The 18,943-nt window shown below is 60.7% G+C and overlaps 2 protein-coding genes across 3 annotated transcripts; one reads left to right on the top strand and one right to left on the bottom strand.

Annotated features, from left to right (window-relative positions):
* The first annotated feature begins 449 nt into the window (after positions 1–449).
* On the top strand, positions 450–10,411 carry RHOBTB2 (Rho related BTB domain containing 2). The gene is made up of 10 exons (XM_075174684.1): positions 450–711; positions 3,809–4,010; positions 4,208–4,311; positions 4,425–4,610; positions 4,709–5,733; positions 6,611–6,729; positions 6,814–6,964; positions 7,081–7,169; positions 7,381–7,486; positions 7,562–10,411. The coding sequence occupies exons 2-10, from the start codon at positions 3,819–3,821 to the stop codon at positions 7,798–7,800; spliced, it is 2,211 nt and encodes a 736-aa protein (XP_075030785.1). The 5' UTR covers positions 450–711; positions 3,809–3,818; the 3' UTR covers positions 7,801–10,411.
* On the bottom strand, positions 10,002–18,695 carry TNFRSF10B (TNF receptor superfamily member 10b). Of its 2 annotated transcripts, none has more exons than XM_075174686.1 (10): positions 18,450–18,695; positions 14,420–14,552; positions 13,987–14,115; positions 13,391–13,505; positions 13,214–13,305; positions 13,014–13,103; positions 12,859–12,899; positions 12,260–12,400; positions 11,744–11,825; positions 10,002–11,614 (listed from the first exon to the last, which is right to left on the bottom strand). In XM_075174686.1, exons 1-10 carry the CDS (start codon positions 18,534–18,536, stop codon positions 11,322–11,324), a joined length of 1,203 nt encoding a protein of 400 aa, XP_075030787.1. In that variant the 5' UTR covers positions 18,537–18,695; the 3' UTR covers positions 10,002–11,321. The 2 variants fall into 2 exon arrangements, with proteins under 2 accessions (XP_075030787.1, XP_075030786.1); XM_075174685.1 differs by lacking the exon at positions 18,450–18,695 and adding an exon at positions 15,920–16,668.
* Between the last annotated feature and the right edge of the window lie 248 nt (positions 18,696–18,943).

Below are 18,943 nucleotides of genomic sequence, written 5' to 3'. Positions count from 1 at the left end.
GGGAAAGGTGCCCAGAGGAGGGGGCAGGCAGGGGTGCACCCCTTCCCGGGGGGCAGGAGTGAGGGGCGGGGGGGAGCGGGGAGGGTCGGATGCAGAGGGAGGATGGAGATGAGATGCCGGGGGAGGATGAGGGTGGGATGCAGCAGATGGAGGGCAGGGTGGGGGTCCCATGCAGGGGAGGGCCAGGGGCAGGGCTGGGGGGCAGGATGGGGGTCCCCCATGAGGGGCAGGATTGGGGGGGCAGGATGCAGACCCCTGCGAGGGAGGGCTAGGGGCTGGACGGGGGTCCTATGCGCGGCAGGATGCGGTCCCCCGCCGAGGCACCCCGGCCCCGCTGCCTGCCCGCAGCCCCCCCGGGTACCCCCCCCGGGTCTGTCTCAGCCAATGGGCGGTGGCGGGGGGGCGGGGGCGGGGCCTCGGCGGGGCCGCTTGTTTTTTGTGAATGAAAGGCGGGGCGGCCCCGACTGCAGCGCGCCGCTCCGCGCAGGGCTCCGCGCAGCGCAGGGCTCCGCGCAGCGCAGCGCAACGGGCCGCGGATGCGGAGAGCGGAGCGACCGAGGTGCCGGCATGGGCCCCCGCGCCCCAGGCCCTGAGCCGCGCAGCGCGGCGCAGAGGCGCGCAGAGCCGAGCCGCGCAACCTGCGCCGTGGCCATGTCCGGAGGGGCGAGCCCGGCCCCGGCCCCTGGGAGCCGCCGCTTCGTCTGTGTTGGTGTAAGTACCGGGGAACCCCCCAGCTCCGTGCCCAGCTCCGCCTCCGCGCATCTTGCCCCGCCGCCCGGCCCGGCCCGGCTGCCGGCGCGGAGGACAGCGAGGGCCCGGCCCCTTCGCGATGCACCCGCCGCCGCTTTGCAATGCCCCGCACCCCCGGCCTGGGTGCTCCGAGCACCCTCGAGCCCCCTTGCAATGCCCCGCACCCGGCCTTGGTGCAGACCGCACCCCCGAGCCCCCTTGCAATGCGCCGCACCCCCGGCCTAGGTCTGCCCCAGTCTCCTTACCATGTCCCGCACCCCCGATCTGGGTGCTCCCAGCACCCTCGGCCCCTTTGCAAAGTCCCGCACCCGCTCCCGGTGCTCCTCAGCCCCCTTGCAATGCCCCGCACCCCCGATCCGCGTGCTCTGAGCACCCCCGACTCCAATCCAATGCCCCGCACCCGCTCCCGGTGCCCCCGGCCCGCCGCGTCCCCCAGCCCCGGTGCCGTGGCCGGGCCCGGCCGTGCTGCAGCCCCGCTCGGGGCCCCGCTCCTGCACCGCCTCCCCGCCGCGGCCTGCACAGCCCCGGCTGCCTCCGCGGGGCCGCCCGGGCCCCATCTCGCCCCCAGCCCAAAGCAGCCGGGAGGGTCACGGGAGGTGCCGTGTTATTTTTGTGCATTGCTGCCGTTTCGGGGCGGTTTCCCCCCGGTTTGGGGGCTCTCCTCCCCTCGCGAGGTGCGGGATGGAGGATTTTTAGCCTGGGGGTTGCTAGGCGACGGCTCCCGGGGTGATGGTGCAGTTGCCTTGGCAACCGCAGGCTGGGCAGCCGGGAAGGAGCAATTTTGGGGTTCTCCTTTGGGGGGGGGCGTGTGTGAATCGGGTGCCCGTGGTTTGGGTGGGGGGCTATAGCGGACAGGGAGAGCGGGGCTGCGGGGGGGCTGCTGGCCAGAGCAGCCCTGCTCCCCAGGGAAGGGCTTTTGCTGGGGCGGGGGGGGAACTCCGATGTCTCGGCATCTCGGGTTGTTTCTTGCTCTCTGGTGGGTTTTGGAGCCGTCCCCAGGAGAGAGGTGGTGGTGGGGAAGGTGAGGAGGGGGGCTGCGGCGGTAGCGGCATGGTGCTGCTGAAATTGTCCCTGCAAAGAGGCTCAGCCCCCTCCCCGGGCAGTGTCTCATGGGTGGGGGGGCTGCGAGCCACCCCCGCGGGGCCGCCGGAGTTCCCCAACGTGCTTCTGCTTTATTCGGAGCCTGCATTTTGTGCCCGCTGCTGTCCCCCTCTTCATTTCCTCATCACAGGCACTGATCCCGTTAGCATTTATCCCTTAATTCCCTCGGGGCACGGACTTTCCGAGCAGGCTCCCAAGTCCCCCGTGCTCGGCTGGGTGCGGGCCGAGCTCCCCATGCGGGGCAAGCATCCAAACTGCCAACCGCAGTTGTCATCTCCATGTGCCTTCCCCCCCACCGGCTGAATGAGCTCAGCCGACTTGGGAGCACGGCTGGCCCTAAAAATAACCGCAGCGAAGCTCCCCGAGCGCTACCAACCCCCCCCCCCGGAGATCTCCTGGCCCTACAGAGCAAAGCTGATCCCCGGGAGGAGCAGGGGACCAGGGGAGCGGTGGAGTGGGATGCGTGAGATGGAAACGAATTTGCAGGGGCTAACGAGGAAGGAGACAACCTGTCCCGACTCCTTTTCGCCGTGCAGAGCCGGAGCAGCTTGCTATTCCTTGTCTGCAATGCCCTCGGCATTCCCTGCATCCCAAAGGATGGGGGGAACATGGCATGCGGTGACAACTACTCGGAGAAGTTTTGCCTTGGGACCAGCCGATGTTTAAGCGCTGGCACCTAAAGTGACCTGGATTTGTGCCACCTGCCTTTGCCTATGCTTGTGGTCCAATCCTGCACGGTGCTGAACCCTCTCACGTGCCATCTCCTCCAAGCTGGTGTAGCCAGGTGTGCTCAGAGAGCTTGTGCCCGGGAGGGAGGTGCTAACATTGGAAAGTCCTTGCCAGGCTGCTAGTTTAGGGACCTGCGGCCGTGGTCCCCGCGTGCAGGGCTCGGTTGCCATCGTTACCGGGTATTTTAGCTCACTGAGCCTTTGCGCTGGTGGTTTGTTATAGCAGCTCGGGAAGTCGGTGCCAGGAGGGAGTGACAAGGGGGAAGATATCTGCGGCTTTGGGAAGTTCAGAGCAATTGGGATGTGGGTTTTTTTTTTGTCCTTCTCTCCTTTCCTCAATCTCCTCCCTGCTCTTCCCCCTGGAAATCTCATGAATCCCTGGCTTAACGCTGTGATAAATAAATTCTGGCTGATTTAGACTTTGGGGCCCAGAACAGGCAAAGGGTGGTACACCGGGGCACGCCTGCTCGCAGGATACGGGCGCTTCGCCTCGGCTTCGCAGCACCCAGAGCATCACCTCCCTCTCAGGAGGGTTCGGGTCGCGCCTGGTCCTGGGAGGCCAGCGGTGCTGGGAGCCTTCCCAAACCCGACGGCTGCTGAGCCTCCTGGAAATGGAACGAGTTTCTTCTCTTTCGCTTCTCTTAGCTGGGAGCAAATACCCCCTCCGGGAACGGGGTGGGAAAAGGGGGGCAGGTCGGTGTCGAGGGACAGAGTTGGTGCTCCCCCGAGCCAGGCAGCCGGAGAGGCTGGCAGTGCCCGGGTGTGTGCTCGATCGGGCGGATCTGGAAGCTTCGTTTGCAAACGCTGGAGAGGGAGAAAGGGGAAAGGAGGAGGGGAAGGGAAAAAAAAAAAAAAAGCCTCATCTCACATGAACAAGCATGAGCCAGGGCCGGAGAGACGGGGAGGGAGGAGGGTCGGATCTAACGCAGGGCATGTGTCTGACGCGCGGCAGAGCAACGCACGCTGCCACGAGAACATTAAATTTTAAAGGGGACCGGCGGGGAGCGCGAGCCGGGGAGGGGTGGGCAGCTGCCTTCGCTCGCTGCCTTCACGGGGGCTCCCGGCTGCCGGTCGCTGCGGAGCTCCCCCCGTGCGGCGAGGGGCTGGCGGCTCCAAGCGTGAGTATCAGCATCATCTTGCCACTTCGCCCCCCTCGGCATCCCATCCCATCCGGAGACAGCCCCCCCCGGCTCACCCCAGTATCTGCTGCCCCCCCCTTCCCCCTGCAGGTCCCAATTAATGGATTCTGACATGGATTATGAGAGGCCAAACGTAGAAACTATCAAGTGCGTCGTGGTCGGGGACAACGCGGTGGGCAAGACCCGGCTCATCTGTGCCCGCGCCTGCAACGCCACGCTGACCCAGTACCAGCTCCTCGCCACCCACGTGCCCACGGTGTGGGCCATCGACCAGTACCGCGTCTGCCAGGAGGTGAGGGCTGCCGGGGAGCGGGGCAGGGATGCCGGGGCGGCTCACGGATGCCCCATGGGAACCCCGAGGAGATGGAGTTGCATCCTCCCCGCGGGGGAATTGTGAATTGCTCCTCCGTGCCCTGCGTGCGGTGGGGACAGCCCCGCTCTTGCAGGGCTCAAGGACTCGGGAGCTGGATGGTGTTTCTGTTCCCGCAGGTGCTGGAGCGCTCCCGGGATGTGGTAGATGATGTTAGCGTGTCCTTGCGGCTCTGGGACACCTTTGGTGACCACCACAAAGACAGGCGCTTTGCCTATGGCAGGTAGGGGAGAGGCAGAGCCTCGTGCTGCCCTGGGCAGGGTGGGAGGGCAATGCCAAAGCACGGCGGGGTTGGCTCCATCATCAGGCTGGACCTTGATCCTCCTCTCCTCGCAGGTCCGACGTGGTGGTTCTGTGCTTCTCCATCGCTAACCCCAACTCCCTGCACCATGTGAAGACCATGTGGTACCCAGAGATCAAGCACTTCTGTCCCCGTGCACCCGTCATCCTGGTGGGCTGCCAGCTCGACCTGCGCTACGCCGACCTGGAGGCCGTCAATCGGGCACGGCGCCCCTTGGCCAGGTGGGACTCTTGTGCCCTGGAGATGTCCATGCCTGTCCAATGCTTTCTCCTTACCATGCATCTGAAGAGGTCTCTTCATTATCTCCCCTCTTTTTCAGGCCAATCAAACCTAACGAGATCCTTCCCCCGGAGAAGGGGAGGGAGGTAGCCAAGGAGCTGGGGATCCCCTATTACGAGACGAGCGTGGTGGCCCAGTTTGGCATCAAGGACGTCTTTGACAATGCCATCCGTGCCGCCCTCATCTCCCGCCGTCACCTGCAGTTCTGGAAGTCCCACCTCCGCAACGTGCAGCGACCCCTGCTCCAAGCCCCCTTCCTGCCCCCCAAACCCCCTCCACCCATCATCATCGTCCCGGACCCCCCTTCCAACAACGAGGAGCGCCCAGCCCACCTCTTGGAGGACCCCCTGTGCGCAGACGTCATCCTGGTGCTGCAAGAGAAGATCAAAATCTACGCACACAAGATCTACCTCTCCACCTCCTCCTCCAAATTTTACGATCTGTTCCTCATGGACCTGAGCGAGGAGGACCAGCAGAGCGCCACGGGGCACGGCTTCGGGGTGGCCGTCACCGCGGCCGCCGAGCGGATGCTGCACCAAGAGGAGAGGCACCACGGGCGAGATTTCCTCCTCCGAGCCGCTAGCTTTGATATCTGCGAGAGCACCGAGGAGGCCGGATCCGGCCAGCGAAAACCGTGCCTTAGAGCCTCCACCAGTGATGGGATCCTGCGGGGCAACCGCTACGAGAACGGGGAGCGTGGACTGCGGCGGGGAAGGGACCTCTCCTCTTGGAGCCGGGCTTTCACCAGCATCCAGGAGGAGATGGCAGAAGACCCGCTGACCTACAAGTCCAAGCTGATGGTGGTGGTGAAGATGGATGCTTCCATCCAGCCGGGTCCTTTCCGGGCCGTGCTGAAGTACCTGTACACAGGGGAGCTGGATGAGAATGAGCGGGACCTCATGCACATTGCTCACATCGCTGAGCTGCTGGAGGTGTTCGACCTCCGGATGATGGTGGCCAACATCCTCAACAACGAGGCGTTCATGAACCAGGAGATCACCAAAGCCTTCCACGTCCGGAGGACCAACCGGGTGAAGGAATGCCTGGCCAAGGGGACTTTCTCGGGTATGACTCCTGGCCAAGGGGGAGCACCGTCCGCAGCACCCCCTCTCCCGTGTGGGGGACTCTGCCGGATGGGAGGGGGGCTCCGAGCTCCTGCCTTTGCCCCGTGCCCATGCGTGAGCGCTCACTCGCCTTCCCCGGGGTTTTTGGTTACACTTTGCATTTCTGGGATTTTTACAGCTTTTTTTTTTTTCCCCGGAAAGTGTGAGTGCATGGCCCTTCCCCAGGGTTCCCCGCTCCCCAGCCCCCCCCGACCGCTCTGTTTATTTACGGGAGAGCAGCAAAGGCGACTTCCTTCCCTCCCGGGCCCAGATTTTCACAGGGTCATCTGATTTACGAGGAGCAACGTGCCCTTGGTAGGACTTCCCCAGCCCTGGCTTTCTGCCGAGCACCATGTGCCACCGGCTTGTGCCGCGGGGTGACGTCCCGGCGGGGACGGCGGATGTCCCAGCCTCCCTCCGGCTGAATTTCTTTCATGAAGATGGACCTTGCTGTGGTCAAGTTGTCCCTGTCTCTCGGGGAGAAGCCCTGCTCTGGGATGGAGAGCAGAGTAGGGGGGACAGGAGATCCCCGGCGTCCTTCCCAGCTCTCCCAAGGACTTAAACTTGGGCTAGAGATTTGATTCCTGGGTTTTCCCCTTTGCTTTCGAATGTGTCGCGGTATGCCTCGGTAAAATCCCTGGGAAGAGCCAGAGCCCCTTCCCTGAGCTCCTCTGAGCCGGCGGAGGATGCTGGGGAAAAAATAATAGAGATCTTTAGGACACATTATAGGGTGTGCCAGGGTCCATCCCCCTCCCTCTGCTGTCCTCGGTGCGAGACATTTTGTGGCACCCCCTGGGTGTTGGGGACGGTCCCAGTAGCATCCCTCTGCTTGTCCCCAGATGTCACCTTCGTGCTGGATGACGGTGCTATCAGTGCCCACAAGCCCCTGCTCATCTCCAGCTGCGACTGGATGGCCGCGATGTTCGGCGGCCCCTTCGTGGAGAGCTCCACCAACGAGGTGAGGAGGGGCCCCGGGGTTTGTCCTGGGAGGGTGGGACAGCTGGGGACGGCCGTGGGGTGACAACCGCTGTGTGTCTCGCAGGTGGCACTTCCTTACACCAGCAAGAGCTGCATGCGGGCGGTGCTGGAGTACCTCTACACCGGGCAGTTCAGCTCCAGCCCCGACCTCGACGACATGAAGCTCATCATCCTCGCCAACCGCCTCTGCCTGCCGCATCTGGTGGCTCTCACCGGTGAGTCAGGGCGGCTGCAGCGGGACGGTGTCCTCCCCCCGCAAGCTTGGTGGCAGCCCAGCGCTCCCGCTGTCCCCCATCCCAGCCGCCCTGTGACCCCCGTGTGCCCCCCACAGAGCAGTACACTGTCACCGGTCTGATGGAGGCGGCGCAGATGATGGTGGACATCGATGGGGACGTGCTGGTGTTCCTGGAGCTGGCTCAGGTAGGACACGGGGCTGGCAGGGCTGGGGATGGGGCGAGGTGCTGGGTGGTGCCACGCGGAGGGGTCTGGCAGCTCCGGGGGTGATGCTGTCCTGGCAGAGAGGACAACCGCGTCTGGTCTTGGACACCCGTGGAGGAAATAGGGTGAATTCCTCCTGCTTCTCCGGTGGTCCGTGCCGTGGTGGCTCTGACGTGGGCTCCATCTCTTCCAGTTCCACTGCGCCTACCAGCTCGCCGACTGGTGCCTCCATCACATCTGCACCAACTACAACAACGTCTGCCGCAAGTTCCCCCGGGACATGAAGGCCATGTCGGGAGGTGAGCGGGGGCCGGGGCGGGGTGACGGGGGTCCTGGTGGTCCTGGCGCTGCCCTCACCCCCCTTCTCCCCGCAGAGAACCAGGAGTACTTCGAGAAGCACCGCTGGCCGCCGGTGTGGTACCTGAAGGAGGAGGATCACTACCAGCGGGCGAAGAAGGAGCGGGAGAAGGAAGACTACCTCCACCTCAAACGGCAGCCCAAGAGGCGATGGCTCTTCTGGAACGCCTCCTCCTCCCCTTCCTCCTCTCCTTCATCGTCGGCAGCCACAGCCTCCTCTTCTTCCTCCTCCTCCTCCTCCTCGGCTGTGGTTTGAAAGCCCGTCCTTGCCCTGGCTCCAGCATCCCTGGGAGGAGACGGGGAGGAGGAGGAGGAGGAGGAGGGGTGGGATGACCTGCCCCAGCGCCAGGCGTGGAGCGGATGCCACCGGCCGAAGCCCCAGAGGAGACGGTGGCAGCAGGGGCCCGTCCCTGCGGAGGGGCTCGGGGCCAGGCGCCAGCCCCCGGCGCTCCTGGAGCCCTGCTCTCCCCGCGCCGCGGCTGCCAGCGCGCTGCAGGGCTGGCAGAGACCGAGCAGCAGGAGAAACTCATGTTTACAGGAGCACGAGGGCTGTGTTGTGGTTTTAGTTCGGTTTGTTGGTTTTTTTCTTTTTTGAACATCAGCAGCATGAGGAAGAAGAAGAAACCCATCCCGCTTCCACTTTAATTTGTAACCAGAAGCTGCAGGATATGGTTTGTTTGTCTGATGGCATCTCGCCACCCGGGGCAGCCGGAGCTGCTGTGGGGGTCCTGCCACCCCCTTCGACTCGCAGCAGGGTCAGGCACAGTGCAGGGGACCCCGGTCCCCAAATGCCTCCAGGCACTGCAGCATCATCATCTACTCACAAATGGGGTCTGTCCTAATTCAGGGAGCGGGAGGGGACAGGAGCCCTCTCCTCCCTGCCTCTTAACTTCTCATTTTTGTTTGAAAAGAAAACTTAAAGCAAAAAACAAACCAATCCCAAACCCACTCCCCCTCCAAACCTGCCACACCAGAAACCAACCCCAGGCCCTTGGCTTGGGATTTTAGCCTGGAAGGCTCCATTGTAATAAATGGTATTTTAAAAGCCCAGCGTGGTCCCTGTGTGTTTGGGAGGAAGCGGCTGGACACGGGGCATCCTTGTGCCCTGCTTGGGGTGACACCAGCACCCCCCGCCAGCGCTCCCGGGATGGACAGGGACAGCAGAGAAGCGTTGCAGGATCCAGTCATCAAAACACCTTGTACAAGAGGTGGCTTTACCATCGGACTAACTTTGCATGTCCCACCTGCGTCCTTGTAGGTACACAAACACAGCAGGTACATGGCAGGAGAAGGCAGCCCAGTGCCGGGGCAGAGCTGCCCGCCCCGGGGGCTTTGCAGGACTGTCAGGCAGGGAGGGACCCAGAACTCTGCTTGCCCTCCCCAGCCGGGAAGGGGAAAGCTCCTTTGAGCCCATCCCTGGCAAAGAGGCTGCTGCTGGAGCGAGCGCGTAGGGATGCTGCTGGCAGGGATGCTCCCGCTGGTGTCCCCTCCCGCTCCGCATTGCTCCTCTTCCCGGCTGGCCTCGGTAGAGCACCTTGGAGTCACTCGTTTCACGTGCTCATCCTCAGCCACGGATGCAGGAACAAGGTTGCGGCTCCAGGGAGCCTACACTCGATGTTTTCCCACTTTGCAGCACCAGCAAGCAGGTAGGATGACAAGTTTCTTTCCCTTTTGAATCCGGGCACTCGCTGCTGCTTCCGAGTCCTGTTTGCCTTCCCCAGGCCAGGACCCGAGCCCCCGTGTCCCGGCACTAAATCCTGCATGTGCCTGGCTCTGCAGGAGCTCCCTGCCCAGGTTTGCATGCTTGGGAGGCACGCGGGGGCTGTCCGGGACAGGACCTCTGGCATGAAGCCTCCTGGCAGGTCACCAAAAGCTCCTGCTTTTAGCACTTGCCCCAGAGCTGCGTGATCGATAAACCCAATTGCAGTGCGAAGGCTGGCGGGCAGCTCGAGGGGGCTTTCCGGGGCAAGCAGAGCCCTTTTCTTACTAAGCACTGCATGGATTTGCAACACAGCTATTGCAACACACAGAGCCCTGGCTGGGTGTAGCCAGAGCGGGGAGCACCACGGCCCCCCGGCAGCAGCAGCTCCGTCACGGGGGTCAGCGGCATCGCTTGGCCCCGGGGTCCCAGCCCCTGCATGCTCGAGGGACTGAGATTTCAGCCTCCTACTTTTGCAGGCGACTCAAGAGCACAGGACTCACGATGTAGGTGTAAAGGCAGAGCCCAGGTTCGCTGCTGAGGACTTTCCCTGGCAGAAGCGTCGCTGGTGGGGACCGTTCCCGGCAGGATGCCGGCGTGGCAGAGCACTAACGCCATGCGCTGGGTCCTCAGTGCCATGCGGAGCAGCTGCTGAGTATCTGGTCCAGCTCCTTTGGTGCCCACTGAAACCTAGAACAGACCATCGCCAGTGTTATGGCAGAGCAAGGGGGGGGGAAATAAAGATGAGAAATCAGGAGGATTTTTTAAAAGTTTATTCTTCCTTCATAAAAGAAACATGTGAAAACTGGAAATAGCAAACTGGCTGGGCCAGAGCTCTGTATAAAAACATACAATCATGCATAGTAAAAAAAACAATACTATTTTTATATTAGCTTTTAAGTTAATACATGTACACGTTTACAATTACTAAATAAATACATAAATACTAACTTTCTGCTTGTTTTTTCTGGACAGGATTTGTTTGTGAGGAGGGGGGAGAAGGGGCGGCAGCGGGAGGGACGGGTGCTTCGCAGCACAGGGCAGCCCTGGCTGCAGAGAGGGGCTGGCGATGCCCCTCGCGCTCTCCCACCGCGCTGGGGAAGATCCCGGTGGGCTGGGCTGTACCGGGGTGGCAGCACACGTAGCCAGCTCAAGTAATTTTTTCCAGCCAAGTTGTCCCTGAGCTATGTGTGAGAGCCAGAGCAAGGGGCAAAGTGTTTCAGGAGGTCCCCATCCAGCTGGAGGAGGGATGGTGGGTACCCACAGTCATGCTCGGACCTCAGTGCATTCACCTTCCCATGCTGGCTGGAGACAGACAGGGACAGCAAAGCCACCCCACGGCCAAGGGAATGGGAACTAACCGACTCGACCAAGGTCAAGGAGAAGGATGTTTCTGGCACACCAATAGTTTGCTGCCCACGTTCCCCATCCTGCTCTGAGGAGGAGCTCACTTGCTCCCTGCACTGACCCTTTTCTTAGTCTGTGATCACTGAGGTTGCCTAAGTAAATCATTCCCACCCTTCCCTCAAAGTCCAGTTTCAAACTGATTCCTAAGAGCAAGCAGAACCACTATCACCTAAAATAATACCCAATCAACAGCTTTGAGAAACTAACCCAAGCCCAGTTAATGCTTGCCCATCAAGCATACAGTATTAAGCTTGCTGGCCAGCTTAGAGATGTCCTATAAGCAGAAGCCATTGCATGATGCCAGGAACCCCCCAAAAAAGGATGATCCAGTTAAAAACCAGAGGGATGCCTGCATCCTGCCCTTCTCTGCACTGATTCTGAAGATGTCTGCATAGTACCAGTGCTTCCAAGAGAGACAGTTCCAGAAGCAGTCTGAAGTTTGCAGCAGCCTGGATTTCAGGAGGAAGCACTGACATTGAGCCCATAGCTTTGCAAGAGGACCATGAGGTTTGTACTTCATGAGAGGATCAACTCTGCGCTCAGCTGAACTGGACAATGTCTTCAAAAAGAAAAGAGCCAGAGAAGAGCTATAAAAAGATAAAACTCAAGTGTTCTTAGAGGTATTCACGGTGTCAACTTGGAGTTCAGAGATGCAGGGCCTGCCCTGCTCCTCAGCTCACTTCATATTGGAAATACCCCTGCTGGACCAGCTTGGAGGAGATGTCCTCTGCAATGCCTCCAAGATTGATCTGGTGCAGGGTCTCCAGCAGCGTGTTCACAGAGGCGTTCATCCCTTGTCTGTTCTGCCACGTGTTGAGCATCTGGAAGAAGGGCTCCAGTGAATACTTGTCGTTCAGCTCCGCGAGGGCAATGTCGTTCTCCAGCAGATCAAGGGCTCGGCCATATCTCTTCCAGTCCTTGTAGGGCACGTCTCGGGCAAAGATGTCAAAAGAGCGTCGCAAAACTAGAGGGGAAAGGAAAAGCTCAGAAAACAGGGTAAAGCACAGACAGAAAGGATTTTGCCCAGAAAGCTCATCCCGCAGGTTCACCCCCTCCCTGCCCCCCTGCACATCCCCTGGACCCCAACACTTACCAGTAACGGGGTCTTTTCCTTGCACTGGAACCAGATTCTTCCTGGGTTGCACACTGGGATAAGAGGTCCTCGGTACCATCACCTGGAAAGACAACGTCCTATAGCAGCCACCAAGCCCCAGCACAAATGGTGTCGCCAAGGCCCATTAACAGGGGGGTTGGAGACCCTCTCCCTCTCTGCGGGGGCTGTTGGGGCAGGAGATCACCACACCCTCCCAGGACACCCATCGTTTCCTAGCTTTGGGATGACAGCAGCCCACGAGCCCTGCCTCGTAGGTCCCGGCCAGGGAGAGAAGAGCTGTCTGTTGGCTCAGCATCAGCATTAAATCTGCAGAGGATTCTGGCAGCTGACTGCAACAAGCAGATTTTGCAGTCCTGAACCCCGAAAAAGGACCAGAGACCCCGCGCCATCTCCGTGCAGAAACCGTGGTCCTGGAACCTGATCAGCTTGGTGGAGGCGGAGGAAAGCATCAGACCTCGGCCGAGCACAACAGAGCAGAGGGGCACGCTCACGTACCTCCAGCCCTGGAGCGCTGGGAGTCACCGAACCCGATGCCCGGGGGAGCAGCTGATCCCGGGAGAACTGCTCGTTGCGCATGTTGTCCTGCGTCCCCAGGCCCCCCCTCCGGTACCTCGTCAGCTGCCGCATCAGGTAGCCCTGCAGCGGGAGAGAAGCAGAAACCAGCCGAGTCAGGTCCCAGGAGCGCAGGGCTCACACCGACCCCTCAAGGATGCCATCCACGGCAGCGGCATCCACCCTGCCATGGTTTCAAGGGCACGGCTCGCTTGCTTGTCTTAAGCTTGCAGGGGCCCTGGTACAGCACAGCACTCCCTTTAACCCGGGGTCCCCACTGGGGACCCTGGATGTGCCGGCACCTCTGCCAGGGAAGCGATAAGGGCACTGGGGAAGGGCTGCAAGCATCCCACATACAGCAGGGCACTAGCAGAGCCTCTCCTCTGCTTGGCCCAGCTCTACCACATCCCTGCAGGGGTGAGACTCATCCCTCTGCGCCTCCAGCCTTCCCAGGAGCTGCATGCAAAGTGGGGAGCAGAGGGGGGACCTCACTCCAGCCCTGCAAACAGAGCCACCACCCCTCCGCCATCCCGGCCACTCACCAGCACACTGCAGGACTTCCCGCTCAGGTCTCTCCCGCCTCCTGGAAGATGAAAACAGTGGTGTGATCCCTCTTCCCCCAGGCAAGTACCTCTTCCCACCCAGAGCCCCTGGCCGGGGTGCGCACTCCAGGGGTTCCCCCGCACCCCGTGCTCACCTCGGGAACAGCAAACGCAGTACAGGCAGACGGAGATTAAGGAAAGCAGGACCAGACCTACGAGGATCCCGACGAGGATGATCCATGGGTCTAAAGCGGATAAAACAGGGTGCATGAGGAACTGCTGCTGGTCCCCTCAGCAGCAGCTCACACCTCAGTCCCTCAGCTCGTCCCCCCTCCTCCAGCAGCCCCCCACTTACTAGAGGATTTGGGGACGGTGCCGGTGGGAGGACCACACCGGCGGTCACTGTGCGGCGTGCAGGGAGCCTGCTCCACTTCGCCCTCGGGACACCTGGGAAAGGGGGAGACGGGGCAGGCTCAGGGGCTGGGACTCCCGGCACAGACCCCGGTGGGACCCGCCGCGTCACCCAGCTCACCGGGGCCGGCACTTCTGGCACATCTCGCAGGGGTGGTCCGGGGAGCAGAAGGTGCCGTTCCTGCAGGCGCACTGCGTGTCGCTGACGGCTCGGCAGGGACTCAGCTCCACTTGATCTGCGGGCGAGAGGAGAGGCGGCTCTACCCCAGCCCCTCCGCGCCACGCTCCTCCACCCGCTTCCTTCATTAACACGGCTAACGACCCGAGCTGACCCGCAAGCCTGGGGAATACCAATCACTCTCTGCTGTGGAGTTTCAGCCTTACCCTTTCCTGCCCCACACCTCACCATGCCCAAGAGAAAAGCAATGCTCGCATCAAAGCTCCACCAGCAGCCTACAACGCCGCCGTGAGCCCAGTCCTCCTGGTCCTTCTGGATGGAGGTCTCGTGTCCAAGCTTTGCACAAGGGATGCTGCGTTGAACGGAGACGTAGGTCTGGCACAAGCTGCTACACCAATTCCAGACCCAGCCTGCTCCCCGCAGGAGCCACTCTTTGGGGACGCTGCAGGTGACCGTGCTCTTAAATAGAGAGGTCTCCGGTCAGCTGAACCCGGCCGACGCTATCAGCCAGCATCGCCCTCTTACACACCAGCTCATACCTTCACGACACGTCCGGCAGCCAAGGCACTTGGTAAAGTCATTTGGGTATTCGATGTATTCGTCTTCTTTACATGGCAAACACTTGCTGGAGCCATTTTGCTCTTTACAGGGCTCTGCAACATAGGTGCCTGCACGAAGGGGTGGTTGGGGAAGAAGAGGAGAAAGAAAGGGTGTATCTGTGAACATACAGCACCGGACGGAGATCTCTTTGCAGAGAGGGAGTTGATTCCGCTGCCAGTGAAGTTAAGAGGCAAATTAGGAACCATCAAAAGGAAAATGTTCCCATAATGAGTCCTTAGATCTCAAGACAGCAGAGCAGGGGAGAGCTGGAGCACCCACTGCCTCCTCGCAAGGAGCAAGGACACACGGGCTCTGCAGACAGAGACACGGCGAGGATGCGCATGGTGTGATCAATGTTTGAGACCATCTTACCCGCGGGGCACTTCTTGCAATAGCGATCGCTGTCTTGGACTTGGTAAAACTCTTCCCCTCCCCTGCTTGGGTCCAAAGGATCCAACTTGTCCCTCCTATCCAGTGCTGCTGCAGCAGTTCCCAAAGCAGCCTCCTGTTAAAAAAATACAGCAAAATCTGGGTTGAAAACCACCCCAAGTCCACGGGGCAAGGGAAGAAAGAGAAGGGCAAGAGCTGCTCTGCCCAGCGTGCTCAGGCGAAGCGGGAAAGGAGCGCTGGGTCGGCTCAGAGCCGCTGGACGCAGCGGCCAAACCTCCCCTTGATGCAGGTGAAGGGCACTTCCCCCGTACCAGGGTGGTTATCTCCTTGGCAAAGTATAAGGAGGAGGTTTGCAGAGGGATTCCTGTGTGCCAGGTTATCAGCAAGGAAAAGGCTCGCTAACGCTTCCTTAGGATAACATCAGGTCCCCTTTCCTTCCCCAATTTCTGAGAGCATGAACAAACAGCACCAAAGAAAATGGAAGGGTAGGGAAGAGGAACAGGGAGGGCGTTTGTGGGGAGGAAACCGGCCCCGTGTCAAGGCTGGTACGCGGCTCCTGTGCCCACAAGAAACACCCGGGCTGCTCCGGGCTCCCAGGGGACAGCACGGCCTCCAGCGTTTCCGCATTATCCCCGTTATCATGCTGCGGATCGGGAAGCCAACGGCTCCGTTTCCATCAGCTCACCGTGCACCTTTCTGCTGGCTCAGCTCTTTCCGTACCGGCTGGGTCGCTCCAGTTGCGGGGGACAACGCTCGACAGGAACGGCCACTTGCCCCGTCAGGGTTTGGGGAGCCTTTGGGCACCCCATGTCCCCGAGGGGGACAGTGCCCTTGGCATCTCAACCAGCACAGGGCACAGCTGCTCCGTGGATATAAATGGATATAAACCTGCCCTGGGTTTTAGGGAGGAACGATGCCCGGCCATGCTGTGTACTGCAGAGCCGTGACAGTCTGGCAGAGGCACTTTCCCCTTTCCCTCCTGTACACCAGGCATGAAACCTGCCTCTTAAAGCAAATATTTCTTCTGTGAGTCAGAAGCTGCCTTGAAAGGCTGAAACAATAGAGACGCAAGCCGTCCCTTGAGCCAGCCTGGCCATCTACAGAGCGGATCCCCCCCTCCTCCTCCCCGGACACTTCCCGCGCTTGTACACGGAAGGGTGTGAGCGCCGAAACCGGCCGCCGCAGGTCCAACGGTCACGGGGCTGCAGAGGGTGACGCAGACCCACAAACAACACCGCTGAGACCGGCCAGGCCACGGAGAGGGTGATCCCTCACTGCCACCATGGCACAGACCCCCCGAGCCCCGGCCAGCCTGGGAACGGGGCCATCTCCAGACCCTGACTTAGACGAATCAACTCCACATCTCTCCAATGGCTTCTGGCTCTGCATCTCCCGCTGCTGCTTTCTAGAAACCAGCTGGGAGGGTTTGCAAGTTTATAAAGTGCTTTTCTATCCAGCTTAGAAGATAAGTCTTGCTTTTACCTCCCAGCCACAAGCAGCTCTCAGGGCTTTACCCACTCTGGTCTTGAAAGTCTTCAGGGGCTCAGACTGGGCAACCTGTCCCACTGCCTCACTGTCCCCCTGAAGGAATAAAAAAAGTCTTTCTTCCCCATTCAAACTCTGCCAGGCCATGAAGGTGATCAGAGCAACAACACAGCGTTATCTGCTGTTTGGAAAGGTCCCTTAGGCATAGGATTTCATCGCTTTTCATGAAATAGCGACTCAGCAGAGCTTGCACAAGTGCACGATAAGGTTATCAGCCCACACCACCTTCCCCGGCAAGTGCAGTTCAAGTACATCAGCCCACCACAGAGCCCTTGGCAGGCGAGGGCTGCCATCCCTGACTAACCTATCAGTCTTGCAAAGCACGAGGAGAAACCAGGCTGGGAGCCGTGGGCGAGACGCAATGGTATTCAAGAGTAGTTTTCACCCACAGTAAACATCCCAAGAAAGCAACGTTGCCTCAAGGCAGAGGAATTACCAGGCACAGGAATCCCCAATACCCTCATCAGCTAAAAGCCTCTTCCTTCTGGAAAAAAAACTCTGGGAAGCATTAAGCTTTGAACTTTCCCTTCTTCCATCCCCAATTTGTTTTTCTCCTGAAGTGATCCCAAGGAAGGGGTTGGACCCTACGGCAGAAGGCAGACCCCTCTCTGCACTCCTAACCATCAATGGACATCCATGCAGCATTAATACGCAGCCCTTGATTGTAGCAGAAAAGGCTCTTAGCCAACAGTGTTAAGGACCAGGGATAAAAGAGATGCCAAGCAGACACCCAACGTGCCTCTGCTCCAAGGGCACGGGTCTGACGAACGCGGGGGTTTCCCCCCAAGACTTTCTGCGCATGGAATCCGAAGTTCCCGCAAACAGAGAGATCCTGCGGCATTCCTCCTCGGGAGCCCGTGGCCCAGGTCCAGGCATGATGCAACAAGCATTGGTGAGCAAAGGAAGGAACTGCAGCCACAATATCATACGATTATCACGTGGGGCATCATCAGTCCTGATCGGTTCCCCCTCCCCTTTTCTTTTATTAAAAAGGAAAAAAAAAAAAAAGTAAAAAAAAGAGGCTGTTAAGAACGTGCCCTTAGGTGATGGGTTTGGTAAGGCTTGACTTCATCAGGCAAGTCTAAATAAACTCTCATAAACACTATAGGGAAGGAACTGGATGAGAAGCCAACTCTCTTTTAAAACCTGTTACGGGCAGTGCTGATTTCAGCGACAGCAATTCCAGCGCGGGAGTCGCAACCACGTGTCCCAGGGCCACGGCTCCGCTGGGCTCCCTCGCGGCCAGGGGTTGCAGGCCAGCCCCGGGATAAAACTCAGGGCAGGGTCTCACTGACTTCAGGTGAGACAAGACTTTAGGTATTTCCGAGCTCTATAGCAACGCCCAATCCATGGGGAAATATGATACGCGCAGGTGGGATTTTCTGTCTTAAAAGCCAGTGGCCTTAAGGGTTTGGACATCCTTTGGGCAAGCTGGAGAGGCAGCATTCCTGCACCAGGCAGCCCAGAGCTGCCCGCATCCGACCCCGATGCTTTCAAACATCCCATGCAGTCTTGGCATTGCCACGAGATCCCGACACCGAATGGCAAACAAGGCTTGAAAGCAAAGGGAGCGGAAATCCCCTCCTGCACAGGCAGCGCCACAGGGCAAGCCTCCAGCCCCACGTCACCTCCGAGCCCCACGGCCCTCACACCACGCACACGGCCACCCAGCCAAGCGCTTGCGCACTTGCCCGCTGCCCCACACCCAGGAGGGCTGAGATCACCCTTCCCGTCCCACCTCCACGCTGCTGCTTCCACCCTGCCCCACAGCCTCAGCCCCACACACCTCCCCGTGCCCTGCAAACCTGCCCAGGTGAGCCCCCACAGCCCTGCTCCCCTCCCATGGGCCTGGCCCAGGTGAACCCCCCAATCCACACCTGCCCAGGTGAGCCCCCCTATAGCCTCAGCTCTCCCCATAGCCCCTGTGCCATGCGAGACACCCTATAGCCTCAGCCGCTCCCACATCCCCTGGACCAAGTGAGCCCCCATAACCCCCGCTCTCCCCAGAGCCCCCAGATCAGGTGAGCCCCCCATAACCCCCGCTCCCCCCATGGCCCCTGGACCAGGTGAGCCCCACTATAGCCCCAGCATCCCCCCCACAAGCTCTGACCCATATGAGCCCCTACCCCCTGATAATGGCTGGTAAAGGCCCCCCCCCCGCAATCCCCTGCTCTCCCCCAAGTAAGCCCCCAGCCCCCTGCTCCCCTACATCCAGGGGCGCCCCCCATTCACACAGCCCCCCTGCCTGGCTGAACCTGCACCCCCAGCCCAGGGCAGCCCTCAAACACCCCTGCTGCCCCCTCCCCACCTTAGCCCCCCCCCCTTCCCAGCCCGGCGGACTATACCCCTCCACGGCGCGGCAAGCCCGGGCATGCCGCGGCAGCACCGGGCAGCACCGAGGGGACTCCCCAGGCCCCCCCCCGGCACCCACCCGGGCTCCCCACGACCGGTACCCGGCCCCACGCACCGTGACCAGCAGCAGCAGCAGCAGCAGCAGCAGCAGCGGCGGCGGGAGGCAGCGCGGTCGGGCCGCTCCACGCAGCGCCGAGCACATCTTGCGCGGCGGGACGGGGAGCGGAGCGCGGCGGCCGCGGCACCGGGCACGGCTCGGGGATGGACACGGCACCGGGCACGGCTCGGTACAGGCCCGGGCACGGCTTTGCTACGACGGGACGACTGACTCCGACCGCGGTGAATGGGGCAATGTATGAGCAGGGAGGCGGACACAGCGCTTATATAGAGGCAAGGGGCGGGGGAGGAAGAGGAGGCGGAGCAAGAGGAGGAGGAGGAGGAGGAGCACACCGCCTACGAGCCTACGATCCTACGATCCTACGATCTTACAAGCCTACGACTAAGAAGACTACGAGCCTACGAGCCTACGATTAAGATGACTACGAGACTACGAGACTACAACTAAGATGACTACGAGACTACGAGACTACGAGCCCACGACTAAGAAGA

This window comes from Calonectris borealis, chromosome 27 (genome assembly GCF_964195595.1).
Source record: "Calonectris borealis chromosome 27, bCalBor7.hap1.2, whole genome shotgun sequence".
NCBI lineage: Eukaryota > Metazoa > Chordata > Aves > Procellariiformes > Procellariidae > Calonectris > Calonectris borealis.
Note: the sequence above shows the minus strand (reverse complement) of the source record. Positions and strands in the feature narration are given on the sequence as shown.